General features: G+C 41.3%; 1 protein-coding gene across 1 annotated transcript; it reads right to left on the bottom strand.

The window, feature by feature from the left end:
* Positions 1-955: 955 nt before the first annotated feature.
* Positions 956-19,604, bottom strand: LOC126251634 (nuclear envelope phosphatase-regulatory subunit 1). Its single transcript, XM_049952178.1, has 4 exons — positions 19,467-19,604; positions 19,200-19,271; positions 18,981-19,115; positions 956-1,274 (listed from the first exon to the last, which is right to left on the bottom strand). The coding sequence occupies exons 1-4, from the start codon at positions 19,492-19,494 to the stop codon at positions 1,129-1,131; spliced, it is 381 nt and encodes a 126-aa protein (XP_049808135.1). The 5' UTR covers positions 19,495-19,604; the 3' UTR covers positions 956-1,128.
* Between the last annotated feature and the right edge of the window lie 239 nt (positions 19,605-19,843).

Raw genomic sequence — 19,843 nt, 5'->3', positions numbered from 1 at the left:
TGTGCAAGCCTTTGGAATGAGTGGCTCCTTCTTCTGGCAGCAGGTTTGAAAGGGAAAGAAGAAGGATGAAGGAAGAGGACAGGCAAGGTTTAGGAAATGGGGAGAATATGGAAAAGTCACCCAGAACCCCAGGTCAGTGGTAACGTACTGCATGGGATGAGAAGAAAAGACTTCTCATCCCGTCAGGTAAGCCTGCCCAGACCCAGTGTTTGGGTAACTTTTCCATAATTCCCCCATTTCCTAGACCTTGCCAGTTCTCTTCTTTCATCCTTCTTCCTTTGCTTTCAGCCCTTCTGCCAGAAGAAGGGACCACTGGCTCTGAAAGCTTGCATTTCCTTAAGTTTTGTATGTGTTTGCTCCTGCTGCCGCTTGATGACTAAATTTTTGTCTATTCAATTATATTTTCAAATTTATTATTTTTGTTGATAGAAATTAAAATTAATACATTTAAATATTTTTTTTTACAGGTGAAGTACACAAGTTTGATAAATTAATATAAAAAAATTAAGAATAATGAGAATTGTGAAAACTGATTTGGCTTGTTTGTTGTCTTTTTGTTTGAAAATGTAATTTCCATACAAATGCAATGAACATTCCTCTAATGTTTCATAGCAGAAACATTGCTGTAACTCGACCTTTGAACATTTCTGGAAAAATGTTTTGATTTCTAACTAAAGAGAGAGAAAAATATTAGCTAGACACAGACACCATTTTACAGTGAGTTATATGTACTTTGGTATAAATAAATAAAAAATAAATAAGACAATAATTCACTGTTTCGTCACTGCGCACTACACCTTTCTTCAAATAAATGGTTTCTTTGTTGGACAGGAAAAACACAAAAAATGAATAATACAATTTGATTTGGTATATGTATTCTTTCTCTGGACATGAATTAAATATCAGATGAGTCACGCTGAAATTAATTCTGGTTTACAGAATGAAAAGGAACATAAAACCTTCACAAAATTATATTTCTAAAATCACAGTCCTTATGTTTATATCTATTTTAAAAGGCAATATTTACAATTTTGTATAGTCATTTCAAGTGGCAACAGCAGAGGGAATCACTTTACACATCTAAAAAACACCAACACTGTGAGAACAGTCTTTGTCGATAGGAACTAGTCAGGTAGCTGTTGGCCGAGGTTTTAGAATTAGTTTCCCCGTGTCATCACATGACATATTAAAATCTCCCAAAACTGCTCTAGTCCTTGCTGTTATAATGGATGGGGCAATCACTCGTTTATGGATGCCGAGGAAAAACAGAATCACTGAAATAGAAACAAAAACAAATGTAAGTATATCCCATAATTATGTGTGATTTAATAATGTTTAGCACAAAAATAATAAGGATGAACAACATTATTAACTGCACTGCCATAAAATTTATTTTATTTAGATTAAAATATAAAAAATTGCTTCCCTGCTAGATGAGTTAATTTGCACTTTTGTCTCATCCTTCATTTTTTATATTGCACATTTCACGAAACAGGTCATGATTTTCAGTAGGGCATTTAAACATAATTACACAGAGCTGATCACTTTTGAGACACCTACTGTCATTTTTAAAAATGATACTGATTGAGCTTTGATACACAGGCAAAAGAAATGTTTCACAAAGAATTTCAAAGGTATCTTTATCAGGTAAAACTACCCAGGTAAGAAACAAATTTTTGAAAGTGCTTCACATCTCTGTCATGCAAAGGTTAATTTGAGAAAGGAAATGTTAAATAATTACCCAACATATAGTGAGCTGACATGTCTGCTTGCTCAACTGTCAAACTTTTCATTCTTTGAGAAACAGTTTTCATCATATGATGATAATTTTTTCCTCCCAGTATGTTGTTCTACTTAACATTTTTTCACTAAAAGTAAAATTAAATTATAGTTCTGACGACTTACATTTCAAATTTATTTATACGTGATAATGCAAAGTCACTGATGGAATATGAACAATGAAAGTAATAATGGTAACAACTCATCATATACTTGAGGTGTTAGGTGGTCAATATTCACATAAAAGCTAAGCTTTCATATAAATCCTCCCTCAGAGATAACATAATACACATGTTGCTGTGAAACTTGGTTTCTCCTAGCATATCAAATATTCATATAACTTGAAGGAATTCAGATTGGGCACACACACATCAGCCTAACTGTATGCCAAAGACATTACCTGGCTGCATTCCCACAAGTTATTTGAATCCATATACACCCCCATGGCTGCATCATCCTGGTCAACTACATTGCACTGGCATTGTAGTTTGACTAGGGAGAGAGGTTACATTGGAAGGAGTAGGAGAGAGAACAAAAGATGGGTCGGGGAGAAGGGGGGAGGAGGGGGAGTCAGAGGGAGAGTTAGAGGCAAGGATGGCTGGGGTATGGGAATCTGTGATCTCGCATTGGTGGAGGCAAAGGAGTTTTGTGCGATGCACAGTAATGTGGAGGAGCGGATGAGGTGGGAGAGATGGAACAGAGGAATAAGGGGACCACAGAGAGAAGGGTGTATTGAATGATTGGACACAGAATGGAGGAAGAGAGAGATTATAGAGTGCAGGGGGAGGGTATAAAATGAGTGAAATGGGGGGCAAGATGGTAGTGATGAGAATGAGTGTGGGACACAGATTGCCAGAGTTTGAGGTCAGGAGGATTATCAGTTTCAAGGATTTATTATAAGGACACCTGTGTAATTCAGAGAAAATGGTATTTTGGGAGGAGGGAAAGGGAGGGGGATGAGATGAGAGATGGCTTGTGCAGGGTATGTCCTCTGGCAATGGTTTGGGAGTAGCTGTGGCGTACATATTGACCACAACATTTTTTAGTCTGTGTTAGCATGAAATACCACTTTTGGAGAGACGAGAAGGATTGTGGGTAAGACACTTGACATTTACAGACTCAGAGGTAACCCTGGACCAAACTTATCCCATACCCAATGACGATCACTTGCCGACTGTGGAAGATCCAGGTGCAAGAACTCTCCTATTCATCTGGTTACAGGCACATCCTATTCTATTAGAGGCAGGAACAGCTGTGAAGCTAGTCATATCATATATCAACTCTGCACAGCCTTTCCTGTGGGCATGACCACCAACCAACCATCCACATGAATGAATGGCCACCATCAAACGGTGGGTAACTGTTGAGCTGACTACTCAATAGGAGAAAATACTTCTGAGCACAACATCCCCATGGCCTGGATTTCCCACCCCTCTCTCCCAGTGCAAAATTCTCTGGAATGTGTAAATATACTTTTCAATCCTACAATCCTCTTGGCACCTATCTCCACTAGCCACTATCCCATGCCCACCTCCACCTGTCCCCATGCCTCCACACACTTCTTCACTCACTCTAACACATGCTCTTACTGCCCCTTCCTCTAAGCCATCAGTCACACTTGCCTCCAACTATCTCTCCCCCACTCCTTGCTTCGTTTCTCCCCTCACTCACTCCAGTCACTGATACCAACCCTCACTCTAGTGAAACTGCAGTCTCATTACATTGCCGTTGGTCAGTTAATAGTCTTTAGCTAGAAGTATATTTTGTTAGTTCAGAGGAATGATTCATATGAAAGCTTATCAATGATTCAACCAATTTATGTGCCTCTCAACCATTACAACCTTGGTTGCAGCAAGACAAATCCATAGTGTAGCCTGAGGTCTAGCTTAGCTCGAAAGATGAAAATTTGGTTGTAAGATGGCAAGAGCCACAGATTATGAATATGAAATGAAGGTTGTAATAAAAAATTGACCTATAGCATAGATGAGTGTCCATGTTCAAGACATATACAACATGCTTTCCATCATGAATGACTAAAATTACCAGGTAAATTCACAGAAGTTGTTTTACAAAAAATCTCTGTTGAGTATTTTGATGCATATAATGTACATACATACATACATCATAAATCCACTATGAAAAAGGCAAGGGGAAGGGTTAAACATGCAAGTCCAACTGGTAATTCTACCGGTGGCTGTGTGTGTAAAAGTTAGACCAAAAATACAGAAGTCAGATTCATTACTAAATTTTTTTCTTTTGCCTATCTCTTCTTTCACTTCTGGTAATGAATTATGTAAATGAAATACACCAAGTTACACTGTAGTTCGAAATCTACTTTACACTGCTGGTTAACCTGTAACTGGCTTGGTAAGTCATATTGTACATCAGACAAAGTCAAGGGCTTTGTACCTTTGCCTGTGACCCGTAGGTAACAGTAGACCTATTTTTTGTTCCATAGATCAATAATCGGGATGCATGTTCAAAATGTTATGACAAAAAAATTTACAAAAGAAGATATGTGTATGTCCCCTCTACAGATACTACGCAAAATGAGGGTCAATGAAGTACACATGTGGGGGAAAAAAAAATCTTTACAAAATTCATACCAACTTTATCACAGACATTCAAATGTACATACACTACAATCCGTAAGATAATTTTGCAACACTTACTGACCAGACCACATTGCTGCAATGAAGAGAGCAGAAGTCAGATGTATATATAATACATCCATACATATAATAAAAGTGGATTTGTGTGGTGTGTGTGTGTTTTTCACATCTCCTCCTATGTTTCACATCTCCTCCTAAACCACTGGACCAATTGCAAGCAATCTTGAAGAACTATACCTTACCGTCAGGCAACAATCGCTGTGGGGGTAAGAACTCTACTTATCAAAGAAGTGGAGGGCAGAAATGAAAATGAAGCATAGGCTGCATGCACGTATTTCCAGACTTTATTCGCCCAGTATTTGAGAATGAGAGCCCTTAGTGACTCGCAATAAACTTTACATACGATTTCAAACCTTTACAAAAATTTTTCTCACTGACAACTCCCACAAAATGATGAAAGAAAAAAAGTTTATCAATTACTTCTTTTACACTGTTCACGCAATAAATGTACTACACAAGACAAAACATTATAATTTATTACTTCTTCACTAAGTAATGTACTTACGACACATTTTGCACACAGTATGCACATACAGCACTGAATGTTATCTGCAAAATTATATTATTGTACAACATGTAATTCAGGAGGTATGATATCATTAACAATGAGATGCATCAAAAACTGGTGCATCATGAATGACGTTTTAATTTATTACTTCTTTGCAACTAACTCTATTTGCAATAAATTTCGCAGACACTATCCACATATGTTACTGAATATACCTTCAATATTACTTCATTGTAAGACACACAACTGAGGAGATGTGACATTATAAACATTGATATGCATAAAAACACCTGCACTGTGCATGAGATTAAAATCAGTTACTTCATTCTTACTAAATCTATTCGCAACATATTTTGCTAACACTATCCACATACGCTGCTGAACATACCACCAAAATTATACTACTGTACAACTCACAGTTCAGGAGATATGACATCATAAATATTAAGCATGAGGCCACACGCTGTGGGGTACGGGCGTGGACACATAGCTATAAATAAATATTTGGCCACCGCCATGGCTCTCTGCTGGTTATTTGATATTATTAAACAGATGGTTTTATTAATAAATTTGTCAATGTACGTTGTACCAATACTAGTCTCTCCCTTCCTATTCTACATTCAAATGGAACGAGTGAAAAATGACTGTCTGTATGTCCAAATTTCTCGTCTTGTCTTTGTAGTCTTCCCAGTAAATGTAAATTGGCAGCAGTAGAATCACTCTGCAGTCAGCTGCAAATGCCTGTTCTCTAAACTTTCTCTTCCATGTTTCATTAAAAGACCCAACAGGGGTCAACACACACATGTTGACTGAAGCTTCCATCAAATGGCACTTTGTCAGTACTTAAATTTTTATTATTTGCTGGCAACCCATTAACTGTGTTGTTGATATTATAAAATGATGTATTATTTATGACAAATTTGTGTACACAGAGGCATCAGCGGTCTGGAAGTGGACATCCAGGTCAGGATGGTCAAATGAGTGACAAAGATGTGAAATACCACACTATGAACCGCGAAAAAAGGGGTATACACTGGTGGCACATATGGAAGTGAGGAGATGGCCACTAAGGCCAAAACTTAATGGAAGGTTTGGGAGAGCCAGAGAGGAGCTTGTTAGCTGTTCAGGTGCTGCTGAGCAAGTGACATCTCTTCACTCTGCCCCTGCAGGTCTGCAACCAAGGCATCACTTGACCCTCTTACACTACCCCACTGGCCAAGGAGGTTGAATGAAGTTCACTGAAGGTATCCCTCATTCAGCACTCCTTACTGTCAGAACATATACAGGTCATCATCTATTGATGAAGGCATGAGAGACTGGGTGGTCAGTCAAGCATCCATGGTTGTAGCAAAGAATTATGAACTATCATTACAAAATTTTAAAAACTACTACCTCTACCCTCTCCATGCAGGTGGTTCCTGCACAATTCATTAATGAGTAAATTTATTGGGGAGACTATTAGAGTGAGAGAGTGAGTGAGTGAATGTGCGTGAGCTTTTCATGTCTGATGAAGGACTTAGTCTGTTAGCATATCGAGCATTACTGTATTTTTCATTGTGCTTGTGTATGACTGTCTCCTGTACGTGGTGAGTGGCAATATCATTTCCGTATTTTTGAAATGCCACTTCTACACATGCTCCCTGATGCTGCTCTATGCAAAATTTGTTAATGTCTATGTTAATATATGTATGGCAACTCCTGGTGAATGTGGCTACTCCTTCGTTCCCCACTTCTGCTATACATAAGTCATACGCTAAACTAATTCCTGTAACACTTAACACATTTATACTAATGGTCACATGATAAGGGAGACAGATTACACCAAATCAGTTCGATGATTCATCTACTCAGTACTCCAGTATAGTGATGCAGTACAGATAATTGACATTTTATACTGACAAAAATGTAGCAAAAAATAAACATAAGCAAATAGGGAGCATCATGCAGTATACAAGGGTTGGTGACAAGATCATTGTCACAATACCGAACACCATAACATCCAAATTCACCAAAAATAAACTATTTAAGAATGCAGAAAAAAATCTGATCAACGCCTTCCTGAGAGACAGTTCCACTACTCCTAAACTAACTATGTAAATGCAGACCCGATGCGGCTTAAATTCAAAGAAATGATATTGATGGCAGTTGAGAGATTTATATCAAAGAAATTAATGAGAGAGATTGTCTTTCCCATTCAGGTGGAGGACATACCTACTACGATCCCAAGTACTCGAAAGAATCAAAAGGAACTTTAAGAATGTATGATCCTTGTCCAGGTATAAGCAGCCCTTTCAACTCAGAATTAACTCTCCTGACATGAGAATTCAAATGAAGATAATAATGGCAGCTCAGAATAGGTACAAATGCAAAACTGAGAGCTTGATACCCTGTGTTCCAGCTCATACTCTTACAATGTACTCATGGCCTCTGAAAATCCTATTGCACAATTCTCCTACTATAACCACAGAGCCTTCCTTGACGAAATATTTACACAGTCATCTCATGTCTCTGTCACCTGGCCCTGGGTAGCACTAGGTTTAGAAATACTGTTGACCTGATATTCTGATCCTAGTAATGCACTGTGGTCTTCAAATTAAAATTTGACTGAGGACAGCTTTAAATTATACACACAAACCTTAAGTTTTATACTATAAGCCTAATAATTGGTTGGATTGGTTTGTGGGATTGAAGAGACCAGACTACTAGAGCCATTGGTCCCTTTTTCCATGAACTTGAAACCACCACAAGGAATAAAAACAAACAATGGAGATGACAAGAGACACGACAGAACAAGAAAGACAAAGACAGAGACCAGACAAAAGGAATTAAAATCACACCGAGTGTGACAGTGGTTGGCCGATCATAGGAACCAAAAAAAAGGAAAAGCCAACCACCAAGAAACACACTAAAAACCCCAGTCTAAAATCGTAGGCCAACTGCCAGAGTCAACACAAAAAAAGGACAAACACTTAGACCAAGCAATAAGAACCCCCTGCACGAATAAAACTCAAAACTAAATCTGCCATCGCAATGTCATCTGATAAAAGTGCAGGATGCGTATCAGGCAGTGCAAACGTCTGCCTGAGCAGAGTTAAAAGCGGGCAGTCCAACAAGATGTGGAACACAGTCAAAGCTGATTCGAAGCGACATAAAGTTGGGTCCTCGTGGCGCAATAAATAGCTGTGCATTATCCAGGTGTGGCCAATGTGCAGACGGCAAAGGACAACAGAGTCCTTGTGAGAGACCAGCAAGGAAGATCGCCACGCACCGGTAGCCTCCTTGTTGGCCCGAAGTTTGTTGGGTGAAGGAAGGGTGTGCCATTCTTTACCCCAGGTGCGAAGTACCTTCTGCCGCAAAACTGACGTGAGGTCAATCTCCAAGGCTGGGGCACCAATAGCCTGTTTGGCCAGTGTGTCAAAATGTTCATTTCCCGGGATGCTACTTGACCCGGGGTCCACACAAAGACCACGGAGCGGCCGCAACGGGCAAGAGTATGGAGGGACTCCTGGATAGCCATCACCAGACGAGATCGAGGGAAACACTGGTCGATAGCTCGTAAACCACTCAAGGAGTTACTACAGATAACGAAGGACTCACCTGAGCAGGAGCGGATATACTCTAGGGCACAAGAGATGGCGACCAGTTCGGCAGTGAAAACACTGCAGCCAGCTGGCAATGAGTGTTGTTCATAATGATGCCCTAGAGTAAGAGCACAACCGACACGACCAGCAACCATCGAACCGTCAGTATAGACAATGTCAGAGACTTGAAACACGGCAAGGATTGAAAGAAAGTGGCGGTTGAGGGCCTCAGGAGGGACTGAGTCCTTCAGGCCATGTGCCAAATCGAGCTGAAGGCATGGGCGGGGCACACACCATGGGTGGTATATGCAGAGGGGCCCAGAAAAGAGGTGGAAGAGGGAAAACCTCAAGCCCAGAGAGAAGAGCTTTGACACGAACTGTGGTCGTACACCCTGACCCGGGCCGCCGTTCCGGAAGATGGACGACTGCCTGAAGGAACAGGAGACGATAATTGGGATGCCCGGGCAAGCTACAAATGTGTGTCCATAGAAGGGTAGACCGATCAGCACCCCAGCTGGTGTGACTCAAACAACAAAAAGCATTAAGATGCCACCAGCACGTTTGTTTAAGCTGCCGAATATGAGGCAGGCAAGTCAACCGGGTATCGAAAACCAATCCCAAGAACCGATGCGTCTCCGCCACAGCAAGAGGTTCGCCGTGAAGATAAAGCCGTTGCTCAGGGTGAACAGTGCGTCGCCGGCAGAAATGCATAACGCAGGTCTTGGCAGCCGAAAACTGGAAGCCATGCGCTACAGCCCAAGACTGCGTCTTTCAGATAGCGCCCTGCAGCTGCCGTTCAGCAGCTGCAATGCCAGTGGAGCTATAGTATAGGCAGAAGTAGTCAGCATACAAGGAAGATGAGACAGCAGTGAGCCCATTCATTGCAATCAAAAAGAGGCAGACACTTAAGACAGATCCCTGCGGTACCCCATTCTCCTGAACTCAGGAGGAACTATGGGAGGCCGCAACTTGCACACGGAAGGAATGAAGCGATAGAAAATTTTGTATGAAAATCGGGAACGGACCCCGAAGACCCCAACCATGAAAAGTAGAGAGGATGTAATGTTGCCATGTTGTATCGTATGCCTTCCGCATGTCAAAAAAAGACGGCGACCAGACGCTGATGGTGGGCAAAAGGCCGCACAGATGTCTGACTCCAGGCACACCAGATTATCAGCGGCAGAGCAGCCCTTACGGAAACCACCCTGAGACGGAGCCAGAAGGCCCCGAGACTCAAGTAGCCAACTCAACCTCCGGTTCACCATGCGTTCGAGCAACTTGCAAAGAACGTTGGTGAGGCTAATGGGGCGGCAGTTGTCCACCTCCAGTGGGTTCTTGCCAGGTTTCAACACAGGGATTACGACGTTTTCCCGCCATTGTGATGGGAACTCACCCCCAACCCAGATACGATTGAAAAGGTCTAGGAGGCGTAACTGGCAGTCCATCAAAAGGTGTTTGAGCATCTGACAGTGGATGCGATCTGGCCCGGGAGCCGTATCAGGGCAAGCAGCTAGGGCACTTTGGAATTCCCACTCACTGAACGGAGCATTGTACGATTCAGGGTGGCGCGTGTGAAATAAAAAGCTCCGACGTTCTAACCACTCTTTCAGGGAGCGGAAGGCCAGTGGGTAATTCGCAGAAGCAGAACTCTGAGCAAAATGCTCCGTTAAGTGGTTTGCAATTGTGTCGGAGTCAGTACAGACTGCTCCATTCAGTGAAAGCGCAGGTACGCTGACGGGGGTCTGATAGCCATAGTGTCACGTAATCTTGGCCCAAACCTGTGATGGAGAGGTACAGAGGCCAATGGTGGAGACATACCTTTCCCAGCACTCCTGCTTGTGTTGGCGAATGAGGTGGTGGGCTCGTGCACGGAGCCGTTTAAAGGCAATGAGGTGTTCCAATGAGGGTTGCCGCTTATGACACTAGTGTGCCCGCCTGCGATCTTTAATTGCCTCAGCGATCTCGGGCAACCAGCAAGGCACAGTCCTCTGCCGAGGGGACCCAGAAGAACAGGGAATGGCAGATTCTGCGGCAGTAACGATGCTGGTGGTCGCCGAGTGAACCACCGCATCAATGGCGTCATTGGAAAGAAGCTCAATAGTGGCAATGGAGGTGAACAAGTCCCAGTCAGCCTTATTCATAGCCCATCTGCAGGGGCGCCCAGAAGAGTGACGCTGTGGCAGTGACAGAAAGATTGGAAAGTGGTCACTACCGCACAAGTCGTCATGCACACCCCATTGGACAGATGGTAATAGGATAGGACTGCAGATCGAAAGATCGATGGCTGCGTACGTGCCATGTGCCACACTGAAATGTGTGAGGGCACCATTATTTAAAAGAGAAAGGCCGAGCTGTGCCAATACTTGCTCAACGAAGCTGCCTTGGCCTGTAGCCACTGATCCACCCCACAGAAAGCGTTATGGGCGTTGAAGTCGTCCAGTAACAGAAAAGGTGGTGGCAATTGGGCTATCAGCCCAGCCAGGACATGCTGCGGGACATAACCATCCGGTGGAAGATAGAGACTGCAAACAGTAACAGCCTGAGGCATCCACACCCAAACAGCGACAGCCTCTAAAGGTGTTTGTAGAGGGACAGACTCACTGTAAAGGGAGTGAAGGACGTAGATGCAGACGCGACCAGATACCCTCTCATAAGCTGCCCAGTTCTTATAATAACCCCAATAGCCACGGAGGGTGGGGGTTCGCATCTCCGGAAACCACGTTTCCTGAAGAGCAATGCAGAGGAAAGGGTGAAGGCTGAAAAGTTGTCAGAGCTCAGCAAGATGGTGGAAAAAACCAATGCAGTTCCACTGGAGGATGACATTGTCCATGGCCGAGAAAGGCATGAAGGGACCGAGGAGACAGATTACGCCACTAGGTCACCTGCTGCCACTGACTGAGTACCTGTGCAAGTGACATCCATTGTGTCTGAGAGTCCGGTGAGATCTAGGTCCTCAGCGGACACCAGAATCTCTACCTCACCCTCAGACGCAGAGCTTGTAGGTTGCGGTGGGGTGGGTGCCACCACAAGTTCTTCTTGGACTTTTCTTGCTGCTCCTTGGGTTTCTCTGGCTGGGAGGGCTTCACTGATTCAGTCGTCGGGACGGAGGAGGATTGCGAAGCCCTACGACCAGCTGCTTGTGGTCACTTATGACATTGCCAGGCATCATCCTTCCCACTTGTTGATACCTGGGAAGGGAGGGACCCAAGGGACCCCTTACGAGTGAGAGGGGCCGAAGAAGTTGGACGCTTCTCCAGCTTAGAAGCGGGGACGGACGTCCTTGGTCCCTGATGGGTGAGGGGGGGGGTGTTGGTCCTGAGGTAGAGGGCGCAGGAGCAACAGGGTGGGTAGTGCCCCCCATTGGCAAAGGGCATGCGGAGTTGTATGGCTCAGTGAGCCGACTGGAATTCGCTGAACTGATGGGGCTATCATGGTTGTCGTGGTGGCGGCATATGAGGAAGTCATTCGCACAGGATGGAGTCATTCATGTTTCCTCTTAGCCTTAGTATAGGTCAGTCAGTCCAGGGTTTTATATTCCATGATTTTCCGCTCTTTCTGTAAGATCCTGCAGTCTGGCGAGCAAGGTGAATGACGCTCTCTGCAGTTGACACAGAAGGGAGGCGGGGCACATGGAGTATTGGGATGTGATGGGCGTCCGCAATCTTGACATGTGAGGCTGGAAGTACAGCGGGAAGACATATGGCCAAACTTCCAGCACTTAAAGCACCACATCGGGTGAGTGATATAGGGCTTGACATCACAGCAGTAGACCATCATCTTGACCTTCTGCAGTAATGTATCACCCTCGAAGGCCAAGATGAAGGCACCAGTAGCAATCTGATTATCTTTCGGACCCCGAAGAACGCACTGAAAAAAATGAACACCTCGACGCTCTAAATTGGCATGCAGCTCATCATCAGACTGCGAAAGAAGATCCCTATGGAAAATAATACCCTGGACCATATTTAAACTCTTATGGGGTGTGGTGGTAACTGAAACATCCCCTACTTGTCACAAGCAAGTAACCTTCGTGACTGGGCAGAGGATGCCGTTTTTATCAATACTGACCAAGAGCACATTTTGGAAAAGACCTTCACCTCCCCAAACTTGACCTCTAAATGCTCGACAAAGAATTGAGGCTTTGTTGACATGAAAGACTCCCCATCAGCTCTCATACAAACTAGGAACCGAGGCGAATAAGTGTCACACTGCCATCCTGAGACTTACGCTCCTCCCACAGTGTGGCCAGGGAGGGAAACAATTTGGGATCGTATTTTTGAGGGTTGAATTGAGCCCGAGAACACTTAGAGACTGCTGGCAGCTGGCCACCAGCAAGAGATGACGTACTACGCTTCATTGCGGGTCATCCGCCCTGATGCCACCCACTTCAACCAAGGGCCCTCCCCATGGGCACCACCCAGCCTCAGCAAGGGCCACCTGGCAGGGCAGCCATTGCCGGGAGTCCCGATGCCCCAGGGAGATAGGCATCTACTCCTTGGCATACGTGGGGAGTTAACAGCACAGGCATCAGGGGGCTACAACCAACAGGGTACATGGTGGCCCCACCACAATGGACTGGCTACCATGCTGGATATTAGGTGCAAGGAAGTCCATGGTCGTCGTCTCCGCAAAAAGCAACACTGCACAGCGCATGGTGGAAATCTCACCCAGGAATGTATCCTCGCCCAAGAGATGGAGAACAAGTGGGATGACAATGCGGCAACAAGAAAGCTGGCTAAAGGTCTCAATGCACAACAGACACAATGCACCATGTAAGGCGCCCTTCCCCAATTGGCTCACTCTTCAGAAGAATTCGGAAATATGGAGGTCAAACCCGAGAGGGGACCATCACGTACAGGCCGAAACATTTGAGACTCCTATTAGTCACCTCTTATGACTGGCAGGAATACCACGGGACTATTCTAACCCCCAAACCCGCAGGGGGGGAGGGGGGGGGGTAGTAATTCTTCCAAGCTGGCAGAGAAATGATGCAAACAGCAAAAGCGATAAATAAAAATACAGTAACCACAAACTGGATCAAAATTCAGTGAGATAATAGTGATGTTGTATGTTAGTTCAACAGGAATAATAATAAAAAGTCTGCCAGCTTCCAAGCCTTTTCAAAGTGGCTATCATTCCACAGATTAATAACAAAAACTTATTTATGGCACAATTGGTGCACGAATGATGATATTACTCACTTTTCTCAGCCAGTTACTAGTCTGGTATATGACTAATGCAGCTAATCAATATACTAGCATACACTTCCTTCAATTTATTTAATATGCAAAGATAAATATTTTGAAACTTGAAAATCAAAATTTTCATTAATTTGAAGTTTATTAACAAATTTCCCTTCCATAATTAAAACAGTTATAAAAGGAGAAAAAGTTATCAATAAGAAATCTGACTTTTCAGAGTAAAATGAAAACACACAATATAATGGTTTTGAAGTAAATTAAGAATGATTATGAGTGAGTTGAATCTCTTGATGCCTGAGAAAGAGGTTAAAACCCTGAAGAACACCATAAAATGCCAAGAAATGCACAGAAAAGTAAGGTTAGGTTATTTCATCAGAATATTAGAGTACTAAATAATAACCAGAAGAACTTTTTGTCTGTCTGGATAATTTTGAAGTCCTTAAAAGGTAAGACATCCTGTGCCTTTGCGAGCTCAACATAACAACAGTATTAAAGAAGTTAAATATAAAAGATTACACCACAGTAGCTTATTTGTGCAAAACTGATATGGAAAAAAAGAGGATCTGTTACATATATTAGGACAGAATACAAGTACATACCATACACAAGTAGATTTTATAGTGATCAGCACACACAAGTGTGTGGTGTGGTATTTTGTGATGGTGGTGTGGTGTGCGTGTGTGTGTGTGAATACTTAAAAATAATTCACTTTTCATTGTAACTGTAGACAGAGTGCCACTGGAAAATATTGAATTATTTATGTGGCACACAGAGTCCTTACCATACTATCTGTCCGACAGCAGTGAGCAGTAAATAGTCTTTGATGATTTCAGTGGAGATTTTGTAAATGATTATGAAATAAAAGAATGATTTAGAACCCTTATTTGGATTCTACAATTTGGTATAAGTAGTTGAATTTCCAACAAGGGTTGATAAAAGACAGTAGGACGAACTGACAATGTTTCCTTTGATGAAGCTCAAAGCAAACAGTAACTGTATACCCAATAAAAAATGCTCTCTTTGATTATGATGGACAATTAGATGGAGCCTTACGGAATGTAAATAGTTTTGGTTTGAAGGATACCACACACCAGATAGCAGAAGCAGTGAGTTGTCAACAAACAAAACTTTGCCACCTATCTACACATCAGCAACTGCTCCCCCCCCCCCCCACACACACACACACACTGTGTGTCCAGCTGGTGTACAGGGGTGTGCGTGGAGGGAGGCGAGCACTATAGCTGATTAAAGGATTTTTTTCCTGCAAGCCATCAAAGTCTTATCGGTTTCTTGTGTGCCTGTCAACAAATCGATGCCTCTGCTATTCAGTGAGTGGTCTCCTTTATTTATATTCTGCTAGAACTTCTCTTAGTTTATTTATAATGCTTTACTACAGATACTCCTCAGTGGAAATCAGAATAATTAACGACCCATGGAAAAATGTTTTTAAGAATCTTTTACAAGATACAGCCTGTGATGAAATTTATAAGGAACTAAATGCTGACATGAAATTTAATATATTCCATGATAAACTCATAGCATCTCAAATCAGTTTTCCATATAAGCTAATCAAAAGGGACATTAAAAGCAGTCATGAAAAAATCATGGATCATTAGATGCATCAAAGAATATTGTGAAAGGAAAAGGGAAATGCATCTGTTGTCATGATCACTTCAGTAATTGCACACTGGAAAAAAAAACTACTACTTATAATTACTAAGAAAAGTTAGTAAAAATCAAAGAAAAGCACACTATTTTAGAAATAAGTAATTTTGACAGCTATTTAAGTATCCACAGAATGTAGTGAAAGGAGAGATAGGACAACAAGTCACAGAAGATCAGATATTATCAATAATGATTTAAGTGGAAGGGCTATAAATGATCAGTCATAGGTGGCAGGTATGTTTAATAACCATTTCTTAAATATAGTAAAAAAATTCATAAACAATTTAAGAGAAAAATCACAGTAGTATGTTGAAAAACCAACTCTAAAAACTGAATCATATGGATGTCTCACCCATTTCTCCTTGTGCAATTGAGAAAATTATATATTCTGTCAAATATACAAGCTCATTTGGATTTGATAGTGTTCTCAACAGATTACTAAAGACTTGTTCCCTTATAACAACCACTGTGTTTTCTGAAATATGTAATGCAACAGCAACTCTGACCACTTTCCTAGAGAGAGTGCTATATGCCACTGTTGAGCCCCTCTAAAAGAAAAGTAATAGATGTCTGTAACTACCAGCCGGTTTCACTACTGACATCATTCTACAAAATTTCAGAGAAGGTGATGTATTCTAGAATATTACTCCACCTGAGCAACAATAGTATCTCCAAAAAAACAAAGTTTTGAGTTCAGAGGAGCTGCTTAACTGAGAATGCCATTGACACATTCATTCACCAAATTTTGGAAGCATTAAATGACAGAAGAGGACCAGTTGGTATTTTCTGTGCTCTATCTAAGGCATTTGTATGAATCAATTTTCTCTAGATGACGTGGTATTTTATGGAATTTATGGTATAGCTAACAAATGGATGTCATAACTAACCTAAAGAATGCTAAAAGCTGCCCTTAATAATTCAACCAATGTAAGCAGGGAAAACTCTTCTGACTGGAGATAAATCACTCATAGGGTTTCATAAGGCTCAATCAAGGTCCACTGTTGTTTCTCATATATGTAAACAATCTTCCATCTCATGTACGACAAGCAAAGTCATTCTTTTGAAGATGACATAGTCAAGCTGACCTAAGAGGATCCTTGACAGTTCCAGTGGGCTGAGCGCCATGACTTCATGTACCTATCTCAAGCAGTCATGTAACACAATTTTGGAAATGTCTCTATGGCAATGCCAACACCACAGCTACATATATTATCATTTAAACCTGCACCCAACATGGCTATGGAGCTGAAAGGTGGCAACAGAGCTTCTAGCTGTCAAGAATCTTCTTAGGCTGACTCGACTACAGTATTGTAATCAATCTAAACATCCATACAGCAAGAGAAGAAATGGTACATATCAATCTTAAGAGTATTATCGCATGGTTTTCTGCAAATAGCCTCACTCTCAATTTCAAAAAGACACAACATGTTCAGTTTTGTACATCTAGAGGTACTACACAAATGATTAGAGTAATGCATGATGAAGAAATAATAACTAAGATAAAAACGTCAAAATTTATACGTGTCCATACTGATGAGAATTTGAATGAAAAAAAAAAGAAAGAAAAGAAAAGAAAAAAAAAACTAGAAATCCTAAACAAATTAGTTCAGCCACATTTGCACTTCAAATCATTGTAAATTTTGCGAGAGACAAATCAGTACATCGACATATTTTTATTCACTACTGTCATACGGAATCTGGGGTAGCTCGTCTTTAAGAATGAAAGTCTGTGCTGCTCTAAAATGTGCTGTAAGAATAATATGTGGTGTTCACCCACAATCATATTGTAGGCATCTGTTAAGAAGTTAGGAATTTGGCCACTGCTTCACAGTATATTCTTTCAAAAGGTCTATCGTAAATGATCCGCAGCAGTTCAAAAGCAAAAAAGATGCACATGATCACAAAACAAAAAGAAAAAATTACATTCATTACTCCACATTAAGATTGTCTTAAGCATGAAAAGGTATGCACAATGCTGCCACCAACATTACTGACACATACCCAATGATACAAATTGTCTGACTAATGGCAAAGTTAAATTTCAAACAAAATGAATAAGTTTCTCCTTGACAATTCTCTCTCTCTCCTATTCCTCTGTATTTCCTTTTTTTTTTTTTCAAAAAAAGAGAAACAACAGGTTGTCAACAAGTAGCTGTATTTACATAGAAATGTGTACTAATGTGAATATAAAATGACTCAGTCCACATCACTAGAATTAATCGTTCAACTTGCGCATGGAATTAAGACATTACTTTTAGAGGTGACAATGATGTGGTGAGGTGTGATGTCATGCATGGGAACAAAAAGAGACTGAACAGAACTGTGACAATTATTTTCTTCTTTTATTTCCTTACAACAGGAGTCACAAAAACATTTGAAAATGCAATTATGAATTTTGACCAGCCCTTGGTTGTCAGCAGACTGTGACATGCTCCAAGTGGTAACAATACAATGGGAAACTTAACACCACCACTTGCAGAACATGCAAATGCTTTTGCGAGTGTTCTAACATGAAAATATAAGATAATTAATCAACTGTATAAGCTCCGGAGACAGTTTGCATTTTTTTTCAGGTAGTTATTTCACTTCTATATTACTGCTTCTGAGCATTTCAGTGACACACTAATCTGTAAAATAGACAGAGGTGTAGGTTAGATTGATAGCATGCAGTTCCATTGCAAACTGTATGTATATATATATATATATATGGATATCACGAGAACTGATACGGTGCACATTTTACATATATTAGAATTTGATTTTTGTCATGGGTCAAAGCAGATAGGTGGTATCAGTATCTTCAGTGTTTCCACTGAAGGTGCCATTCAATCTGAGCATAATATTCCCCATCAACAAAGCACGGTAAAAGTTAAATAGGACCTGACCCCTTTCATGTCTTATAGTTTATGTCTGTTATATGTAAAAAATAAAAGTTAAAATTCTCCAAGACGTGTCCACTTAGCACTTTTAGTTTCTATTATGGAAAGTGCATTTAAATATGGCATGAAGATAAAAAATAAGCTACACTGCAGGTCAGTCTGTCACCACAGAAAATTTAGCTTTCACGTTCATTGGATTTGCCAAGTCACAAGCACCTTGGGCTACTCTACAGATCTCTCTGTCACCTCAATCAGATTTCTGCAGAGAGGAAGAGGAGGGGTACTCTAGTACAGAGCAGTCAAAACTAAAAATAAATTTATCATTTTTTTCTTTAAAGAGAGAGATTTAATTAACGATATGAGAAATAAGATCCCATTTCATACCTGAAATTGTTATTTTTGATTTTTTGGCAAAAAAGATCTAATGATTTTAACCTCTAACATGTAACAAATTTATAAAAACCATATGCTTACAAGATATACCTTAGGATCACACGGATTAACAATATGCACCTTTTTTAGTATTGCCGGGGGAGAGTAAGTGGGGGAGGGAGACGGGGAGAGAAGGTGACAACATTGTCTGTTGGGAACATAAGAAGCCTCTACTTTTTAAGCTTGATCCACACTTTCTGAGTACGATTGATTTATCTGTAACCACGTCGAACTGAGACACACTGGTCGTAGAAATCACATACCTAATGAAATGCTAGCAAGCGTAAAGAACGGATGATTCCACAAAGACTGCATAAACGACACAGATGCTGTGACGGGGTCCGTTAGCCAGTGCCATGCACCCACTGCTGTGCAAACGGATATCACTGCCAGCAGGACTGAAATAAAAATCAGTTGCATACGCAAAAACGTTATGTGTAGTGCAAATCCATGGAATGCAAAATAGTGATAATTATACATACTTCTCCATCGTATGGTGGACGGCTGAAGGCAAGCAATAACCTCCGTCAATCGCCGCTCAAACGCTTTCAGGTCTATTAATAACACGATATGTTAATAAACACTTACAAAGTATAAACACACTGCAAATGTCACGCAAGCACGCTGAACACATTACTTGATAATAATGAGTATGGTGCTACTCTTTTCGTGGAAGAAAGCTTAGAAGTATTTGTAGCAGATGGAAAAAGTAAACGTAAGCTCTAAAGAAAATATCATATTTTTCTAACCTTCACAAGCTGTCTGTTCTAAGGACATCACTCACAAACTTCAAAAACACCACGGTACAGTAATAATAAACATCAAGACTTCACAGCGCATGATACTATGGTTTTAACATCTTTGGTTACTAGTCGCGAGCAGTGATACCGGCAGTATAGCAATCACTGAGATGCGGCAGTGAGTTCTCTCCTCGACGCGTAAACAAGATAATCAGAATGTGAATTGTAATGCGTAAAACATGAGAACAAGTACAAGCCACAAGTGCTCAAAAAACTTACGGCATGCTCTCACTGAAAGTAAACGGAAGCTATGGAATATACAGATATACTAGTCAACGAAACGAGAGGGACCGTTGTATTTTTCCCTTTCAGTAGAGTTACCGTTT

This window comes from Schistocerca nitens, chromosome 4, assembly GCF_023898315.1.
Source record: "Schistocerca nitens isolate TAMUIC-IGC-003100 chromosome 4, iqSchNite1.1, whole genome shotgun sequence".
Classification (NCBI taxonomy): Eukaryota; Metazoa; Arthropoda; class Insecta; order Orthoptera; family Acrididae; genus Schistocerca; species Schistocerca nitens.
Note: the sequence above shows the minus strand (reverse complement) of the source record. Positions and strands in the feature narration are given on the sequence as shown.

Bases quoted from the DNA above. Each gene is read 5' to 3' on its own strand.
- LOC126251634 (XM_049952178.1), bottom strand. From the start codon at position 19,494: ATGTCCTTAGAACAGACAGCTTGTGAAG. The intron at 19,116-19,199 runs GTATGTATAATT...TTTTTATTTCAG, and splicing joins GTCCACCATACGATGGAGAA to TCCTGCTGGCAGTGATATCC. The intron at 1,275-18,980 runs GTATGTGATTTC...TTTCTATTTCAG, and splicing joins GCTTGCTAGCATTTCATTAG to TGATTCTGTTTTTCCTCGGC.